At 40.8% G+C, this 19,981-nt stretch overlaps 2 protein-coding genes across 9 annotated transcripts in view; both read left to right on the top strand.

The window, feature by feature from the left end:
• Positions 1–19,981, top strand: part of LOC141762853 (uncharacterized) — a 500,458-nt gene that overhangs the window by 203,527 nt on the left and 276,950 nt on the right.
• On the top strand, positions 10,491–19,441 carry LOC141762863 (serine/threonine-protein kinase pim-2-like). 8 transcript variants are annotated; one of them, XM_074626987.1, is made up of 15 exons: positions 10,499–10,970; positions 11,104–11,330; positions 11,957–12,055; positions 12,208–12,441; positions 13,422–13,577; positions 13,703–13,936; positions 15,480–15,662; positions 16,364–16,458; positions 16,584–16,631; positions 16,749–16,967; positions 17,198–17,378; positions 17,503–17,676; positions 18,598–18,814; positions 18,869–18,947; positions 19,020–19,441. In XM_074626987.1, exons 2-13 carry the CDS (start codon positions 11,117–11,119, stop codon positions 18,762–18,764), a joined length of 2,004 nt encoding a protein of 667 aa, XP_074483088.1. In that variant the 5' UTR covers positions 10,499–10,970; positions 11,104–11,116; the 3' UTR covers positions 18,765–18,814; positions 18,869–18,947; positions 19,020–19,441. The 8 variants fall into 8 exon arrangements, with proteins under 8 accessions (XP_074483089.1, XP_074483091.1, XP_074483088.1 ...); XM_074626985.1 differs by having other exon boundaries at positions 18,869–18,983; XM_074626988.1 differs by having other exon boundaries at positions 10,491–10,970; positions 11,978–12,055; positions 18,598–18,983.

Below are 19,981 nucleotides of genomic sequence, written 5' to 3'. Positions count from 1 at the left end.
ACAGAAATGTGTTGTGTTGCTTACAGTCACTATTTACTACCTGTACTCTTCTACATGCATGACATCAAATCTATATAATATATAAATATCAGCTGTTGAAACAGTGTAATTACATAAAGCCTTTGTGAAAGAACATGTTATATTTAGATGATGGGAGTACATGAAGACTGTTCTGCTGGTTCTTGCAGACTAACAGAAGTAGGAGCAGACTTTGCTCATAGTTAGGAGGCGGATGAGAGAGTGACGCTCTGTGGGCGGGGTCACCTAGCTGGAGGTTCTCCTCTGGTTCTAACCGTTCCACCAGGAAACCCTTATATGGCTTGCAATTCGCCACCGACGTCACCAGTGTAAGGAAAAGCTGCGCAGCGATTTTTTAGACCCATTTTCGGACAGATGGAGCAGGAGAAAAAGAGAGAGGATGGTCTTTTATGATACTATGGTGTCCTGTAGACACACTGGGGACAGATATTGATGTTTAAAAGACATGGAAAAGTGCATTTTGCATAATAGGTGACCTTTAAGAAGAGATTTAAAGGAAGTGGGATACTGAGTTGAGATACTGAGGGGCCCGGACAGCAAAAGCCCGGTGATCTTTGTTGACAACTTTGGATTTTGGAACCATTAGTAAGAGTTCTGCCAGAGGATGTCAAGCATCGATCAGGCTCATAGGGAGTCAGCAAATCACAGAAATACTGTAGGCAGAATCTATAATAATACATCATCATTTATTATTATACACTGCTGCTAGTTTAATCTATAATAATACATCATTATTTATTATTATATACTGCTGCTAGTTTAATCTATAATAATACATCATTTATTATTATATACTACTGGTAGTTTAATCTATAATAATACATCATTTATTATTATATACTGCTGCTAGTTTAATCTATAATAAAACATAATTTATTATTTTATACTGCTGCTAGTTTAATCAATAATAAAACATCAACATTTATTAGTTGATTAGATTTTGTTTTAATAAAATAAATCTGTAAAGTAACTAAAGCTGTCAGATAAATGTAGTGGAGTAAAAAGTAGAATATTAGGAGAAGTAGAAAGTGGTATATGTAAGTATGTACAAGTATGTCAAAATTGTACTGGAGTAAATGTACTTAGTTACATTCCACCACTGATAATATAACATAATAGTGAGTCAACATGAAGTTGGGTCAGATTTGATCAGTTCTGATTCTGCTTGTTGATTCTTCTGATTATTGGAGTGAGAAAATCAAAGTGTGCTGTAAGCAGAAAGAAACCACCTTTATTTGCACAGATTCAGGCCTTCATAATAAGTCATTGATGATAAATGAGGCGTTGGATGAATGAATGAAAAGAAGTGTTTCCAAACAAATCACTGGATGGATACACTCCGTTTAATATTTTAAAATGGATTTATTTTGTGAATAGTTTCTTTCTGATAGATTTATGAAAGTGAGTTTCTGTCAGATACTATAGGGTATGAGATGTGATTAAACATATTTCGAATTGTTTTGTTTGGGATTTTGATTTCACTAAAGTCACAGCCACCAACTCAAAGTTGTGGGAGACGAGGTGTGGTAGGAGGAGGATTTGTTCAAATTCCTCTAATCAAGCAGATAATAGAGTTGGGGATGGCTTTAGTTATGGATTTAAATATGTCACGATTGCCAATTAAATTATATCTAAGACAGAAATTCTTAGAACGACATGATACAGCCACTACTATCAACTAAGTGTGTCACCGTGTCACACTGTTTACCATTGGCAGAGCATTTTGGCAGATCCTTCTTGGGCGCTCCCCACATAATGAGCTGTGCTGCTCATCCCACAAATGCATGATCCTTACAAGTTGGACATCATTGTGAAGGTAAATAAACAGGCTTTCCAACAATGTAAAATACAATGCCCATTAGCATTGTAACAACAGAGAAATAATCCACCAAACACAAGTTTCTGAACTTTTTTTCCCCAGTTTAGTTCTATATGTTAGCTGGCAAACTAAACTTAGCAAGCTATGTTCATTTTCATAGTTAAAGTGGTCTTTAGTTAACTAGACATATTCATCTGATTAGCTTTATCTAGCTAGTTGGGCTGAACATTTAAATATATATCAAGCTGTGACTTTTCTTACTAATATTGTGATTTAAATAGATTATTTTCTATAAATCAATCTCCTGTTTTTCTGCTGATGTGATGGTTTAATGTTACACAGTTACAGTGTTAGAAAGTACATTTACTCAAGTACACATTTTAGGTACTTTAGGAGTATTTTCCTTTCATGCCACTTTATACTTCTACTGCAGGACATTTCAGAGGGAGACGTTGTACTTTTTACTGCATTTATCTGCATTTACACTCTATATTTATCTGACAGCTTTAGTTACTTTATTAACATATAAAAATGTACAGCTGAAACGATTAGTCCATTAACTTATTAATTGATTGACTGAAATTAATTGGCGACTATTTTTGGTTGTTGAAGTCATTTTTTAATAAAAATCATTTCATGTTTCCAGCTTCACAAATGTGACGATTTGCTGCTTTTCCTTTTTAATCATTTTATTGTATATAAATCTATCTAATGATATGTCATAGTTTAACAGTCACAGGGGACGTGTTCTTTCTTTTAATACTTAAAGTACATTTTCCTAATTATACTTACATACTTTTACTTAAGTAACATTTTCAATGCAAGACTTTTACTTGTAACAGAGTATTTTTACAGTGTGGTATTAGTACTTTTACTGCAACACTGCACAGTTGTCAACACAATACATTTTTATTAATAATCACAAACTTGCTTTGGAAGTAACCTGAGGTAATTTATAACAAACAAATGACCATTTTAGCATTCAGTCATTCATATGATATTACATTAGTGGTTTACTTCATTAGTCAAAGATATTCCGTGTTTAAAGTAATCAGCTTGTTGAAGGTGAGACAGCTCAGTCTGTGTTCCACTTTAATGCTATATTTAGTTGGAACAGTTTGACTCTGATTATGCTGTCCTCACTCAAAGTTGTTGCAGGCAACGTGTTTTTCAGCTATACAGCCAGCTCAACAATATATTCTCCAGCATTGCATTCTCCAAGGAACAGACGAGTTGTTGTGTTTGGCAGGATTTAATGGAGGAAAATATGTAATATTGTAAAACTGAAAAAGAGCACAAAATACAAACATCAGATAAGTGTGCTTGTAAGTACTAAATAATATTTCTAATACATCAATAGAGAAAAGATCACTAGCATAACTAACAGGTGCATAAAAGTATGTTTACATATGAACCAATGCTTTAAACATCAATAAATCTCTATGTAGTTGAAAACAAACTAACCATCAAAATACTTTACTCAACCTAAGAAATGGTGACATAAACATGTTCACATAACTGATAATAGTGAATAACTTACAGATGAAGCCGGTTTTGTGGATTTATGGCACAGGATTAAGAAGATTATACACAGATGATTCCCTGAGCAAAAAGGAGCTTCCTGAACACCACTTCCTGTTATTCTTTGTTTACAATGACCTCACTTCCTCTTCAGTACAGCTATTTGCAGACGCCACTAGGGGGTGCCAAAGGACATACAAAGGGAACACTTTACACTGGTTCCAATACATCTCTTTTGTTAAAGTTTTCCTGCTGTTGATATCAGAGGTAAATCAGTGCCACCTGTGGATGAGCACTTGGCGAAAGCGTACCGGCTCTGGAACAACATCAAGAGGAAAGAAAGAGGATAAAACACACAATACTCACAATTAGTGTAAGATTGTAGATGTTAATACAGTTTAATGGCTCATGTGTTTCATCATATAGCCAACCTACCGACTGGTGTTTACATGATCGTGGGAACTATGGAAGTCTCCAGGTATTTAGGTTAATACTAACTATAAATATAACTATAAATTCTATAAAAGTGTATTATGAGTTTTACTGTTGCATGTTAAGACTTTTATTTGTCACACACTTGTAGATATGTGGCATCAATGGAAGACATCTGGAGGAAGAAGAGGAAGCGTATACAGACCAACTGAAGGACCATCTTCTCTTCACTGAAGCTCTGAGGTAGGATATGTTTTCTCTCAGTATCACCAGCTGCTGTGTTTAATGTTGATGGAACTGAGTTCACTTTAAAGGGTCAGATCATCACAGAATCTCTTTGGCAGACCTCCATTCAGTGCTTGAAGTGGAGACAAATAAGTGTCAGTACTCCCCTTATTCATATGTTACCGTGTGTAAGCCGCAATCTCTTTTGACTTATTCCTATTTATGTATGATTTTTAAGCATGTTATACTGTTTCAGTCATCATCAGCTGGGATTTTATTGCTATATTATTATACTTGGGGTTATGCATCTTCTATAGTTGGCCTATAATACTCCAATAATATTCCAAATGGAACATTATAGGGTTAAGGTGGTGTGTTTGTATATAGTGTTCATACTTACAGTGCTTTCCTGTGTTATTTGTAGCATTACTCTATAATATATTATAGGATGCCTATCCACCTTATTCCTAGTCCCCATGATGCCTTGCGTGAATTATGGGCACAACTTCCGTCGTGTCGCGTCACTGAGCCGGAACCGCTGTTTTCCAACGGTACGCTAATCCTCTCTCCATATTAAAACATCTAGTAAAACATGTGTGAACACCACCTCTTACAGCTCAAACAGGATCATGTGATCAAAGCATTGAGCTATTTTTTTAGTGTAATGCTGCCCATAAACTGCCTTACATTTAAACTGTACATAAAATAGTAAAAGTAACTGGCTGTCATTAAACAGACGCTACAATGCTGTATCCTCCCTACACATGAAATCATAGCTGACGTTCTCCTGGCTCTGCTATCAGTCCTTTTAAGGACCCGACGTCTCTCCTCCGCTGCTCTTTCGTAGCCCAACCACGAAGTAGGATACAGGTTTTCCTCCGCTGAGCACACTTACAGTGTTTTAGGTGGTCTCTTCAAGTTTAGGTTTCTCAGCCACATTCTTGTGGATTCCTCGTCTGTAGGTCGGCGATGGAAGCTGTACCGTCGGTCACAAGAACAATCCCTTCTTTGTTTTGGGGTGCATGTTCAACACACTGTTGTTGAAGCCACACATTTAGCTTTGTCTGGTTGTTGGTATGGGGATGCCCATCATATACTTCTATCACAATGTTCTAAACCCTTATACACTTTCACTATTTATTTTAATGAATTAATGAATTAATGTTTATTTCTGATTAATGAGGTCAAGGCCCAGTTACGTGTTGGTTAATCTTGTGTGACAAAGAGAATTTCCAAACAGATGAGTTAAAGCATAATGATTCAATTTATTCCGAACAATCAATGTTGCATAAGTAAAATAAAAGAGTTTACAGATATCTGGATCCAATCAACGTGTCCCTGACAACATACAGTGCATGGGTCAGTTCGCGAAGTCTGAACCCCGAGCTATCCCTGATCCAGCCTATTCATGGTTTACACAATATTAATATTCATGAGCTTATGGCACGTGATGTTTTTGCTGCATATCTTCTTCTTTGTTATCTCCTTCTGACTCCTTCCTCTTCTTGACCTTGCAAAATGAACAGCACCTGCCACCTCCCTTTCCTCGCAATCACTCCATTCACAACAAATCCAACAGTCAGGTTATTGTAAGCACTTTTGTACATAATAAATCCAACACCGGAGAGGTGATCTGAAAGGGTTAAAAAAAAGCATTTTTTCATTTCATCTCGACTTTATTATCCCCAAAGGAGAAATTTGTGTGTGCCTCCAGAGCAAAAGTACATTTACATACAACAACAAACAACATAAATACGGAAAACTTGTGCGTTATTGTGATTAGCGAGCTATGGAATTCATCACCGCTAAAACGCTGTGCCTTTTCAACACATTCTCACTCCCAACTCGTCAAATACTGATGCTTCGTCACCGGCACTATACGCTTCAAACTTGTTCCCAGGAAAGGTACAATTTCCGCTCGTTAAATGCATGTGTCTTTTCAAAATAAACTTCCGATGTAGGTTTACTTAGTTTTTTAGGTTTACTTGGGTAGGTGTAGGAAAAGATCAAAAATCTAAATAAGTATGTTTGTTACGTAACATAGGTAGGCTATGCTGCGTAAGTTAAGCACGTAAGTTACGTAACAAAACTATAGTAAAACTAGAATGGCACTCGGAGAGCGCAGACCTCCGCCTCCCTCTCCGCTCAGCTTGCACCATCATCCACGTGTATTTTGTTTATGTTGAGATCAGCTATACGTAGCGGAGCATCGTAAAACACTTCATTCAAACTGGACAGAAACAAAATAAAACTCACCTAACCCGTCGTTGTTACTCTTTCCAACAATCACCAAGTGTGCTTTGGTCCAACTCAACTGTAATTTCACAGAGTTTAATGTGAAAAAAACGCAGAACCTACAGTCGTCGTCTTAATGCTCAGGCTGATCGGAATTCTTAAAATTATTCCTGAATCGAACGCCACCAAAATCTAATGGATTGTTCATTGTGCCACACTCCATTCAAAAAACTGCATTCAAATCCATTGCGGACTTTTGGAGTAATCCTGCTAACGGACAAACAAACAATTCCAGAGCTGTGCAACCATGAGGGAACAAAAGACGTTAACCGTCACAGTTAATGCTCCATCAAAATGATTCTCCCACGCCGCCGCTCAACCCTGCAGCGAATAGCCGCAACGTCTGATCTGGTGTGAGCGCAGCCTAGTTGAAAGCCCGGTGTGTCTCATAGAGACGCTGAAGGGTGCCTCCGTGCGTCGGTATTTGACAAGTTGGGAGTGAGAACGGGCTGGCCTTTTTCCATCTGTTATGTATCTGAGACCAGATGGGAGTAGCGTGAGAAATGGGTTAAGGGGGAGGTCAGGGTCATGTGCTATGGTAATTACCATGCGAGTGATGGCTGGTCACTGTAATGTAATTTCATAGTCTAGAATATGCTACATATTGATTAAGTTTTGCCTTATGATGACCAAACATAATGGTTGGAGTACTGTTATCAGTTCTGATATACAGCATGTACTTGCATCACTTTACAGCTGAATTACTCCAGTTTTTCAGTCTTGCTATTTATTGCCTAAAACTGACCCTCTGACTTTCTCCGACTCTGTCCAGGTCCCTGATCCTCTGTCACTCTAAGACTAATGATCACTGTCCAGAAGAGAGGCATGCTGGGGAGGTGGCAGATGGGTGCAGAACATGGGGCCCAGGCTGCCGGGCAGACGGGACTGCTGGGGATCAAACGCGGTACCGAGATACAGAAAACAGACACTGGAGGGCAACCCAGCAATCGGCCCAGGAGAAAAGAGGAGGCACCGAGGCAGATAACCAGCTGCATCACACCACCACACTCAGGGAGAATAAAAGGAGCATACGGAGGTCCTTCAGCATCAAGGTATGACTTTGCACTAGTGATCCTTTTCCCATAATAATCTGAGCATATTCTTGGACTAATTGTAAACTTTCTCACCGTTACTCTACTTTAAACAGAGCAAGAGATAAGGTCCTTGTTGTAGTAATTATTTGGCCATGCTAGCAGCATGACTCTAGGGATGACAATGGCGGTTAGTCGGTTGGTCAGTCCACCTCTTTGGTCCTGACTGAAATAACTATTGACTGGGTTCAAAGTTTTGTACAGCGATTCATGGTCCCCAGAGGAGGAATTCTACTGACTTCAGTGACTTTTCCTCTAGCTCCACCAGCAGGGTGACTTTCTTTGTACGTTGATGTATTTTTCCTACAGTGGCATTGAGCTCTGCCCTTGTCATGATCTTAGACATTGTGAACAGAGCTGCTGGAAGTCTTTCGCTGGGCGACAAACCCACGCATTAAAGAATTTGAGAGAAGAAGTGTGATTATAGAACTGTTATGCAGATATTGTAAAGTAGTCTCTGTTGAAGGGATCATTAAATCAGATTAAATAGAGGAGAGGTTGGCTTGCTAGCTAGGTTTGTTTCTCTCATAATCATTTTTACAAAGTTTGCATTGCTCAAAATACAGGGGTCTGTGGCACTCTGTCAGGGTATAATTTGCTATAACTGTGAGGGCTTTGGTTTAGGACCCAGAAGCAGACACAGACACAGTTGGATGGTGGTTGAAAGTCAGGTGGATTTATTATAATAAAGGTGGTGAGGGCGCTGTAGAAGGCAGGGGACAGGCAGGCTGTTGAGCAGGGTGGAGTAGCTGGAGGAATGAGCTGCGGCGGCGTGAGGATGGCTCGATGGGAGGCTGGCATGGTAGGCAGAATAATCTGGCGAGGACTGGCAGGAAAGCTGGTGTTCTTGTACTGTGGGTTGATTAGGTGATTGTTGACAGGTGCAGAGTGGAGAGTGAGACCAGGTGCCTGATGAGGAAGCCGCGCCCCTGCCACACCCACACAGACAGGCAGGGGAGGGGGAGACCCAGGGGAAGCAGAACACTGGAAAACTACTGGAGTCAAGGCCAGAGCCGTGACAAGTTCAATGTGGTTATAATTTAGGGTACAGTGTTATTTATTGCCAGTGTCATTATTAGGGTGTTGTGCCAGTAGATCGCCAGTAGGTGGCAGTGTCGCTACAGAAGCCGTGGCTGTATTCAAAACCGCATACTGCATACTACTCAGGAGCGCAGTATACAGTATGCAGTACATACTGCATACTGTATACTGCGTTCCTGAGTAGTATGCAGTATGTGACAGTTAAAGTGATGTATTTAGCAGTATGCTAGACGAGGCTTAAGCCTTCAAACCAGCTCTTAAAGCACAGGACAAAAAAACTAACTTGTACCACTATTACAATATTATCAAAAAATACAACTTTGATTTTGTTGTTTATGTTATGTTTGTTTACTTTATAAGATACTGCAGGTTTAAACTATTTATTCTGACAGCTCATAAAGAAGTCCGACAAACAGGATCATCAACGAGGAGAGACGGGAAATATAAAACATTCATCCACAACATTTACTTTACTCAAACTGCTTTTTCAGTTGCAGCAAAAGGACTGATCTCCCTCCAGATATTAGAGAAATGTTAAAAAAGTGTCATGTTGTCTCATCAGGAATCTCTCTGCCCCGTCAGAAGCTGCTCTTTCCCTCGCCACTCTGCTGCTCTGCAGCCGCTCTGTGAGCATCACTGGCCGGCTCTCCAGCGAGCGTCACAGGGAAGTCTCGCGTGAATACGTGAGATAATGAGAATCTCTGTGTACCAGTTAGAAGTAGCGATGTCAACCTAAAGCATTATTTTACATTTTGCAGGTAAGCTGGTGATGTTAGTTAGCAATTCTGTGTTAGGGTAATGTTTACACTGTACTTCGGTGACGCTGTGTTCAGTTCAGTGAATGTTTAGCGTGTGTTGGCGTCTGTTTTGCTGCTTCAATTTAGCCAGTTAGCTAGCAGCTAATACGAGGGTTACAGTCGCCATGGTAACATTAGTAGTAGCGCGCGGCGCTGGGAGCTTTGACAATGAGCCCTCGTGTGAGGGAGCCCTCCCGCTGCTATGATTACTGTTTATGTTGTTGTTTACTGTTTATTAAGAAATAAGGTGAAATATGGTGTTATGCTGCTGAGCTAAGGTTATTTAAACAGTAATTATTTCGATATATGACACTCTAAAGAGTTAGAGATGGTGTAATCTTTGATTTTGTGCATTTCTGGCATTTTGTTACTGTTCTTGTGAATACGTGAGATAATGAGAATCTCTGTGTACTAGTTGGAAGTAGAATGCACTGTGTAGCGATGTCAACCTAAAGCATTATTTTACATTTTGCAGAACATCCTAAATAAATGTGTAGCACCAGACTGAGCCTGTGGGACATCATTCTGTGCACCGCTACAATAACTTCTTCATATTTGTCTAATATAGTTTACTCTTCCTTTGTAAAATGTTCCGCTGTGCCTGCAGATTTGGAAACCGCAACACACATCACAATGGCTTTGTCATAAATAGCTGTATTTACTATAATATAAATAAAACAATTGGTCCCTGGAATTGTTGGTTTAAAAGTGGTTTAAAAGTCAGTTTCCCTCTAACGAGAGTCACAAGGGTAAAAAGTGTATTTCTTTCTTTCTTTATTTTATTTTTTAGAGTGTGACCAGCACCCCCCAGAAGGTGGTACCCTAGGCAACCGCCTATAAGGCCTATGCCTTAAACCATTGTAGGGGATTTTAATATCCATGTTGATGACCCATCAAACCATTATGCCACTGAATTCCTAAACATTACTGATTCTTTCAACCTGGTGCAGCACGTCTCTGGTTCAACTCATAACCGAGAACACGCCCTTGACCTCGTCTTTACTCTGGGCCTGAATATAAACTCCCTCTCATTGATAGAGCTCGTCTCTGACCATAAAGTTAATCTATTGTACTCCTGTCTCCAGGCATAAGCAGTCTGTCCATGACCTTTTATGGTATACTATACTGTGACTTTTTCATGACATTTGTTATGACATACCATGATACTACATACTATGACTTTTTTTTGAGTTTTTCATGACATAATACACTTTGACTTTTTTGTCATATATTTTTTTTAACTCAAAATGCAGTTAAAAAAACAGTATGTTGATTCTCTGTGGTCTAAAGAAAAGATGAATTAATTGGGTTTAAATTTAATTAAAGTTTATTTTCACGGCTGAGTATTAAAAATCCTTATTTCCTGTTTCAGTGGATGTTAATAACATCAGCTGACAAGTAAACATGGACCCAAACTGTTGCCTAGCAACGTAATTCAGATATATACACATACACAACTTATTCTAAACACACTCATTTGCATATTCCGGAAAGAACTTGGCTGTGATGCCCTTATAACATCATAATGACAACATTCCAACACTCCTTAGAAGCTCAGGACACAGACACAGTGACACATTTAGACACACTCAGACACATCTTGTTGCTCTGAGAGTTGTGCTGTTAGAAACGTCTTAGAAACTTTATCATTGACAGCCTCAGCAGAGGACACTAACTCTCTCTCTTCTCCAGCTCTTGGAACAAGTTGAGGTAAGTGAAAAATCCAGTCACTCACGTTAATATGACTTATTTAGGAGTAAGCACTAATTCAGACTTAATACCTGGAAATACTTAAAAAAAAATACAATTTCCATTTGTTCCGCTGTGTTTTTCTGATTCGTAGAGCTCCGTCAGAAATGAGTTCAGCGCCTGCAATGAATAGGACTAGGAAGACTAGGAGGCTTCAAAGGAGGACCTGTCCTTACACAAAGACTGACTGGCAGCACAGGACAAAGGTCTCAGAAGATGAATACCCAGACACCTCTCTGCACGATGCCCTTGTGAGACTATTGAAGAGGACAGCCAGAGAAGACGAAGCAGGACTGTCCTCTTCAGTGGACGTTCACAGAGGTAAGCTGATCATGTGAAACTGCTGTTGGGAGTGTATACCATCATCATCTACTGAACACCAGGTTCACACAGAGGTGGAAGTTGATATATAGATAGATAGATAGATAGATAGAATACACTATAAATATGCCAGACTACTACAACTAGCTTAGAAAATATAAAATATGAACATAGAATAATAATATCATATTATAAACAATAGCAAAGTGTGAAAAGAAATGACGAGCTATTCCTTTAAAGGTCCCATAACGGCTCATTTTCAGGTTCATACTTGTATTTTGTGTTTCTAATAGACCATGTTTACATGCTGTAATGTTAAAAAAAAACTTTATTTTTCTCATACTGTCTGCCTGAATATGCCTGTATATTGAGCGTTTTGATAGTTTAACAGTATTTATATAGCACTTAAACCTGCTTTATAATATAAAAGACCTAAAAATCTCACTTTTTTACTATATGGGAACTTTAACTGAGATGCAGCAGAGCAGAAAAGACTCATATTTGTCATATTGGAAGTCACAGAATGACGGTCTGTGTTGTCATTTAGTTTGGAGGACTTATTGTCCATGTTAGGTCCTGTGACTGTCAACAAGCTGATGTTCCTCTGTTTTTTTTCTCATCTGTAGAAAACCTCATCTCATCTGCAGAGGACGACAGACGACTGACAGAGACGAAGGACAACAAACTGAACACCGCACAAAATGTGCCCGCACATGTGCAAAGAGGTCAGTAGATAGTGATACATGTCGAGTTTGGCTTTATGTTTAGTGTAAGCACTAATTCAGAGTTAATACCTTGAAATCCATCCATCCACCTTGAAATACATTTTTAAAAATTACAATTTCAATTTGTTCCACTGTGTTTTTCTAATTCGTAGAGCTCCCTAGCACGTCAGAACCAAGTTCAACGCCTGCAAAGGATAGGACTCGGACGACTAGGAGGCTTAAAAGAAGGACCTGTCCTTACACAAAGACTGACTGGCAGCACAGGACAAGGGTCTCTGAAGGTGAACACCCATACACCTCTCTGCACGATGAGCTTGTGAGACTATTGAAGAGGACAGCCAGAGAAGACGAAGCAGGACCGTCCTCTTCAGTGGACGTTCACAGAGGTAAGCTGATCATGTGAAACTTCTGTTGGGATCATTATCTACTGAACACCAGGTTCACACAGAGGTGAAAGTTGATATATAGATAGATAGATAGATAGATAGATAGATAGATAGATAGATAGATAGATAGACAGATAGACAGACAGACAGACAGACAGATAGATAGATAGATAGATATAATGAATATGTTAGAATACACTATAAATATGCCAGACTACTACAACTAGCTTAGAAAATATAAAATATGAACATAGAATAACAATATCATACTATAAACAATAGCAAAGTGGGAAAAGAAATGAGCTATTACTTTAAAGGTCCCATATTGTAGAAAGTGAGATTTTCAGGTCTTTTACATTATAAAGCAGGTTTAAGTGATATATAAATACTCTTATCAAAACGCTCAATATAGGGAGAAATACACACAGCCCGTATTCAGAAATTGTGCGTTTGAAACAAGCCGTCAGGATTTCTGTCCATTTGTGATGTCACAAATCTACAATATTTAGACCATTTCAAAGATTTAAACTTAAACATTATAAATGTATCCCAGTTTATTTCCTGTTGCAGTGTATGTGAATGACATCAGCTGACAGGAAGTAAACATGGACCAAAACTGTTGCTTAGCAACGCAATTCCGTTGCAATTCCATTGAAATGTACTAAAACGGAGCGTTTCAGACAGAAAGTAATTACAGGTATATTCAGTCTGACAGTACGAGGAAAATAATGTGTTTCTTGAACATTACAGCATGTAGACATGTTCTATTAGAAACACAAAATACAAGTATGAACCTGAAAATGAGCATGATATGGGACCTTTAACTAAGAGAAAGCAGAGCAGAAACAATTCAAATTTGTCATTTTGGAAGTCACAGAATGACGGTCTGTTTTGTCATTTAGTTTGGAGGACTTATTGTCCACGTTAGGTCTTGTGACTGTCAACAAGCTGATGTCCCTCTGTTTTTTTCTCATCTGTAGAAAACCTCATCTCATCTGTGGAGGATGAGAGCAAGAGAGTCGGTAAGAGAAAGCTTACCGACGATGAAGAGAAGAGGAAGCCAGACCTGGACCTGACAGAGACCAGAGACGACAAACTGAGCACCCCACAAAATGTGCCCGCACACGTGCGATTTGGTCAGTAGATAGTGATACATGTCGGGTTTGGCTTTATGTTAAGTGTAAGCACTAATTCAGAGTTAATACCAGGAAATACATTTTAAAAATTACAATTTGTTCCACTGTGTTTTTCTAATTCGTAGAGCTCCCTAGCACGTCAGAACCAAGTTCAGCGCCTGCAATGGATAGGACTAGGACGACTAGGAGGCCTAAAAGGAAGGCATATCCTGACATAAAGACCGTCTGGCAGCACAGGACAAGGGTCTCTGAAGGTGAACACCCAGACAGCTCTAAGGACGATGTCTGTGTGAGACTATTGAAGAGGACAGCCAGAGAAGACGAAGCAGGACCGTCCTCTTCAGTGGACGTTCACAGAGGTAAGCTGATCATGTGAAACTGCTGTTGGGAGTGTATACCATCATCATCTACTGAACACCAGGTGGAAGTTGTACTCAGATCTTTCACAGAAATACCCATCAACAGGGTTTTTGGTATCTTGATCTAAATAGACATCAGTTCACCTAAATTACAAAGAAAAACAAATCCTCACTTCCCTCTAGTGGTATCTATTTATGCAGATAGTTTGGGACTTTAACCCTCCAGGTTTTTAAATATCTGTCTATGAGATTTTTGCATTCACCACAGTGCAACAGAGGTAAACGGTATTCTATTTTGGTGCTCACAGCATCGACAAATGACGTGAAAATTTAAAAGCAACATCTCTTTCCAACAATATTGTCCTGGATGGAATAGATGATCCACTGAACACACCATAGTTTCTATTTCTTTGGTAGAAGGTTGTTCCAATAGAACGTGTTCACAGTGAGGCTCGTGGATTGTCCAGAGTAACAAGGACCCTGTGTTTGGAAATAGATGTTGCCGTTAACTGCTTCAATGCTGTGAGCACCACAAACTAAACTGCATTCCACTCCATTGTATTAGGATGAAGACAGATAGAGTATATCTGCATGGATAGATACCACCAGAGGACAGAGAGAAATAGTAGTTTGAATTGGAGGGTGTATTTTATTTTACTTTGGACAGAGCCAGGCTAACTGTTTCCCCCAGCCTCACGAGTCTTTATGCTAAGTTAGGCTAAGTTAGGCTAAGTTAGGATACATTAGGCTAAATTATGCTAAATTAGGCTAAATTAGGCTAAGTTAGGCTAAATTAGACTAAGTTAGGCTAAATTAGGCTAAGTTAGGCTAAATTATGCTAAATTATGCTAAGTTAGGCTAAATTAGGCTAAATTAGACTAAGTTAGGCTAAATTAGGCTAAATTAGACTAAGTTAGGCTAAATTAGACTAAGTTAGGCTAAATTAGGCTAAGTTAGGCTAAGTTAGGCTAAGTTAGAGTAGCCACAGCTCAACTCCAGCTTCAGAATCAGAATCAGAAATAGTTTATTGATCCCCGGGGGGACGTTGGGGCGTTACAGTTGCTCTTGTATGAACATAAGGAATGTGAGAAAATAGAAATAAAGGAGTATGTAACTTGTAAATTATGTACATAATGCTACAATATAATATATAATATAAACACAATATACAGTATATGTAAAGAAATATAAGTACTAAGATTAAGAATAGAAAATGAGATGGATAGATAGATAGATAGATAGATAGATAGATAGATAGAATACACTATAAATATGACAGACTACTACAACTAGTTTAGAAAATATAAAATATGAACATAGAATAATAATATCATACTATATACAATAGCAAAGTGTGAAAAGAAATGACGAGCTATTCCTTTAACTGAGAGGCAGCAGGGCAGAAAAGACTCCAATGTGTCATATTGGAAGTCACTGAATGACGGTCTGTGTTGTCATTTAGTTTGGAGGACTTATTGTCCACGTTAGGTCCTGTGACTGTCAACAAGCTGATGTCCCTCTGTTTTTCTTTTCTCATCTGTAGAAAACCGTATCTCATCTGCGGAAGATGAGAGCAAGAGAGGCGGTAAGAGACGCGGTAAGAGAGGCGGTAAGAGAGGCGGTAAGAGAGGCGGTAAGAGAAAGAAGAAGCAGAGACCAGACCTGACAGAGTCCGAGGACGGCAAACTGAACACCGCACACAATTTGCCCGTACGTGTGCAAAGAGGTGAGTGATACATGTCAGGTTTGGCTTTATGTTAAGTGTAAAATTCATATTAGAGCTTAAGCAGAGGCGGATTAAAGTGTTCAGGGGCCCCTGGGCTACTCTTTGTATGCCCCCCCCCAACCTTACTCATCATGCTTTAATGTTACCAGAAAAAAGTCATTTAGTGTCATGTATAAAAGCGTGCTAGTTATATTTCACGGCCCACACGTACACAGTGGGGGAACACTGGCGTATACAACCTCATTGAGACAGCCTTTAATCTAAACCTCGTCATAACTCGTCAATTTAGGGGTTTTCTTTAGTAGATTCTGGTCACGGTGTTCTTTCAGAACTTGTGCTGTTTGTTTTTGTGCTCCGTGATCATATTTTCTTTTTGACATTTTGTCACTATTCTGTCCAGTAGTGACGTATTATTTGAAAACCAAATTGACCTCATGAACCTGGTCACATCATCGGACCAGGCTCATAAGGTCAGCTGATTGGGTACATGTGTCCCTCTTCATTTTTTTTATGTTTCTTGTGGGCCAATAAGGGAAAAGTTTTTTTTTTTTTTTTAATAATTAAAATAATCTGGTCAATATGGGGTCCCTGTAAATAGCAGCGTAGGCCATTCTGTGTATGAATCCACCCCAGAGCTTCAGTAACATGTAGTCAGTGTTCCTCACAACTCTATTAAAACTAAACCTTGTTTGTCTTTTTAGCTGCATTCGAGGACAAATATCAACAGCAAGAGAAGCTCGGCGAAGGAGGGTGTGGATCTGTGTTTGCTGGATATCGCAAAGCAGATCATTTGCCTGTAAGTATTACACACACATGTTTGCACACACACGCACACACACACACGCACACACACACACACACACACACACACACACACACACAGTATGGACAGGAAGTGCTGACAAAGTTTGTGTCTCGTAGGTTGCCATCAAATACATCCCGAGCGACAATCAGTGTATCAAACACGTGGTGAGTTAAGATGTGCTGTATTCAACACGGCACTCTCTTATTGGATGTATTCTGGATGAATCCTGCTTCTCTGTGGAGCTTCTCTCACTCATCCTCCTCTTTGTTGTGATGTTTCAGGACGAGCATGGGAATACGCTCTCTGTGGAGGTCGCCATCTTGTTGAAACTGGCGGCCAATACAAGTGGCTCAGCGGCCTCCTCGGCACCTGTGTCCCTACTGGACTGGTACGATCTGGAACAGGAGCTGATCCTGGTGCTGGAGAGACCAGTCCCCTGCATGGACTTGTTCACGTACATCTGGTCAGAGGGAAGCTTCTTAAAAGAGGAAGAGGCCAAGGTAAGCTGCTGGAGGATCTTGTGTGTGTTTTAAACGTTGTACAGGAACAGGAGGGGATTATTTTGACCATCATTTCTAGTCATTATTGTACATTGTCCTCACCAAAGTAATTACACTTCCACGTTGGCGTCACTTCTCAGACCCGGAGGTAGCCCGCTGAGTAACAGCCATGAAGAAATGTCAAAGCACCCTCCTCTACGATCCTTCATCTCTCTCTTTTTGTTTCTCAGATCATCCTGAAACAGCTGGTTGATGCATTAATTGATCTTGAGGATAAGAGCATCTTTCACCGGGACATCAAGGTGGAAAATATCTTGATCGAGACCGGCTCGGACGTCCCGCGAGTTCGCCTCATTGACTTTGGACTGAGCTGCTTCGTGAAGAGAGGAGTCAATTACCGCGACTACTACGGTAAGATGTCTAGCTTCTACTCCTGCTCTTCACTAACTTACCCATCCGTGACTTTTACGTTTAAAGAAATATCCTCCTCCTCCTCCTCCTCTCACCGTCTTATCATTATGTCTGTGTACTCTAGGTACCTTTAATTACATCCCTCCGGAGTGGTACAATGGTCAAGGCTACAGTGCCGGCCCGACCACAGCGTGGCAGGTTGGAGTGGTCCTGTTTCATACGCTCCACAGGAACGCATTTTTTGAGACCCTCGCGTTCCTCGAAAATGGCATGACGTTCAACGAGAGGATGTCCAAAGGTAACAAAAACATACACAAACATGTCAACAGAAACTAATCTGTTCATTTTAGTTCACTGATGGATCTCTGTAGCCGTCACCTTCATCTTTCTTCTCCTTCTTTCTCTCCAGATTGCAAGGATTTCTTGCAAATGTGTCTGACTGAAGACCCCGAACAGCGCCTGACCCTGGAGCAGCTCAAGCATCACCCATGGCTCAGATAAACCAACCCGGAACACACACGTCCTCGCCATACGATACTCAAGTCTTCCAAGTATTAATGCTGTGTTCTCTTTGACAGGAAGAACGTGAGGAACCGGGGCGGCCAGCCTGTGATAGGCTGGCGAGGTCACCGGCCTGTGATAGGCTGGCACTACAGAGCCGACCCCATGTGGTTCTGTTTGAACGACGATGGCCTGGCAACCCGGTCACCAGACTGTGATGGCCTGGCGACCCGGTAGCCAGCCTGTGATGGCCTGGCGACCCGGTCGCTAGCCTGTGATGGCCTGGCGACCCGGTAGCCAGCCTGTGATGGCCTGGCGACCCGGTCGCCAGCCTGTGATGGCCTGGCGACCCGGTCACTAGCCTGTGATGGCCTGGCGACCCGGTCACCAGCCTGTGATGGCCTTGCGACCCGGTCGCCAACCTGTGATGGCCTGGAGACTGGTCGCCAGCCCGTGATGGCCTGGCGACCCTGGACAGGTCACCAGTGTGTTTGCCTCGCCAGATGGGAGTGGTCCTGTTACAAATGCTCCAAGGGACACATTTTTTTAGACCATCGCGTTCCTCGAATACGGCGTGACGTTCAACAAGAGGATGTCCAAAGGTAACAAAAACATACACAAACATGTCAACAGACACTAATCTGTTCATTTTAGTTCACATTCTGGTGGATCTCTGTAGCCGTCACCTTCATCTTTCTTCTCCTTCTTTTTTTACCAGATTGCAAGGATTTCTTGCAAATGTGTCTGACTGAAGACCCTGAAAAGCGCCTGACCCTGGAGCAGCTCAAGCATCACCCATTGGCTCAGATAAACCAACCCGGAACACACACGTCCTCGCCATACGATACTCAAGTCTTCCAAGTATTAATGCTGTGTTCTCTTTGACAGGAAGAATGTGAGGAACCGGGGCGGCCAGCCTGTGATAGGCTGGCAAGGTCACCGGCCTGTGATAGGCTGGCGAGGTCGCCGGCCTGTGATAGGCTGGCGAGGTCATCGGCCTGTGATAGGCTGGCGCTACAAAGCCGGCCCCATGTGGTCCTGTTTGAACGACGTTGGCCTGGCGACCCGGTTGCCAGCCTGTGATGGCCTGGCGACCCTGGACAGGTCGCCAGACTGTGATGGCCTGGCGACCCTGGACAGGTCGCCAGACTGTGATGGCCTGGCAACCCGGTCACTAGCCTGTGATGGCCTGGCGACCCGATCACTAGCCTGTGATGGCCTGGCGACTTTTGCCCAATGTCAGCTGGGATCGGCTCCAGCCCCCCCCCGCGACCCTGTGATAGGATAAGCAGTTACAGATGATGGATGGTTATTATTCATCGTTTGCCCTTTTTTTGCAGATCCTGTAACACCCCCAGCCGTTCGAGGAGAGGGGATCTCTCTTTGAATTGCCTTTCCCGAGGTTTCTTCCCATTTTCCATCTGGCCTCAGGACTTTGGAGGAGTTTTTCCTCGTCTTCTTAGAGAGCTTGGGCTGGGCAGGTTCTGCTCATATTCCAATTAGCCATTATTTAATGTGATTTTTAATACTCAGCCATGAAAATAAACTTTAATTAAATTAAACCCAATTAATTCATCTTTTCTTTAGACCACAGAGAATCAACATACTGTTTTTTTTCTAACTGCATTTTGAGTTAAATAAATATATGTTAAAAAAGTCAAAGTGTATTATGTCATGAAAAACTTATAAAAAAGTCATAGTATGTAGTAGCATAGTATGTCATAACAAATGTCATGAAAAAGTCATAGTATAGTATACCATAAAAGGTCATGGACAGACTGCTTATGCCTGGATACAGGAGTCCAATAGATTACCTTTATGGTCAGAGACGAGGTCTATCAATGAGAGGGAGTTTATATTCAGGCCCAGAGTAAAGACGAGGTCAAGGGCGTGTTCTCGGTTATGAGTTGAACCAGAGATGTGCTGCACCAGGTTGAAAGAATCCGTAATGTTTAGGAATTCAGCGGCACCCTCTAGAAAACAAAATTAAATGAAAATAATGTCAGATGCCCTTCCTCATTTTCTGAATTGAGGTATCAAATTAACAAATAAATAAAGAAAGAAAGAAATACACTTTTTACCCCTGTAACTATCGTTAGAGT

The sequence above is a fragment of the Sebastes fasciatus genome, chromosome 24 (genome assembly GCF_043250625.1).
Source record: "Sebastes fasciatus isolate fSebFas1 chromosome 24, fSebFas1.pri, whole genome shotgun sequence".
In the NCBI taxonomy this organism is placed as follows: Eukaryota; Metazoa; Chordata; class Actinopteri; order Perciformes; family Sebastidae; genus Sebastes; species Sebastes fasciatus.
This window is presented reverse-complemented; position numbering and strand designations above follow the sequence as displayed.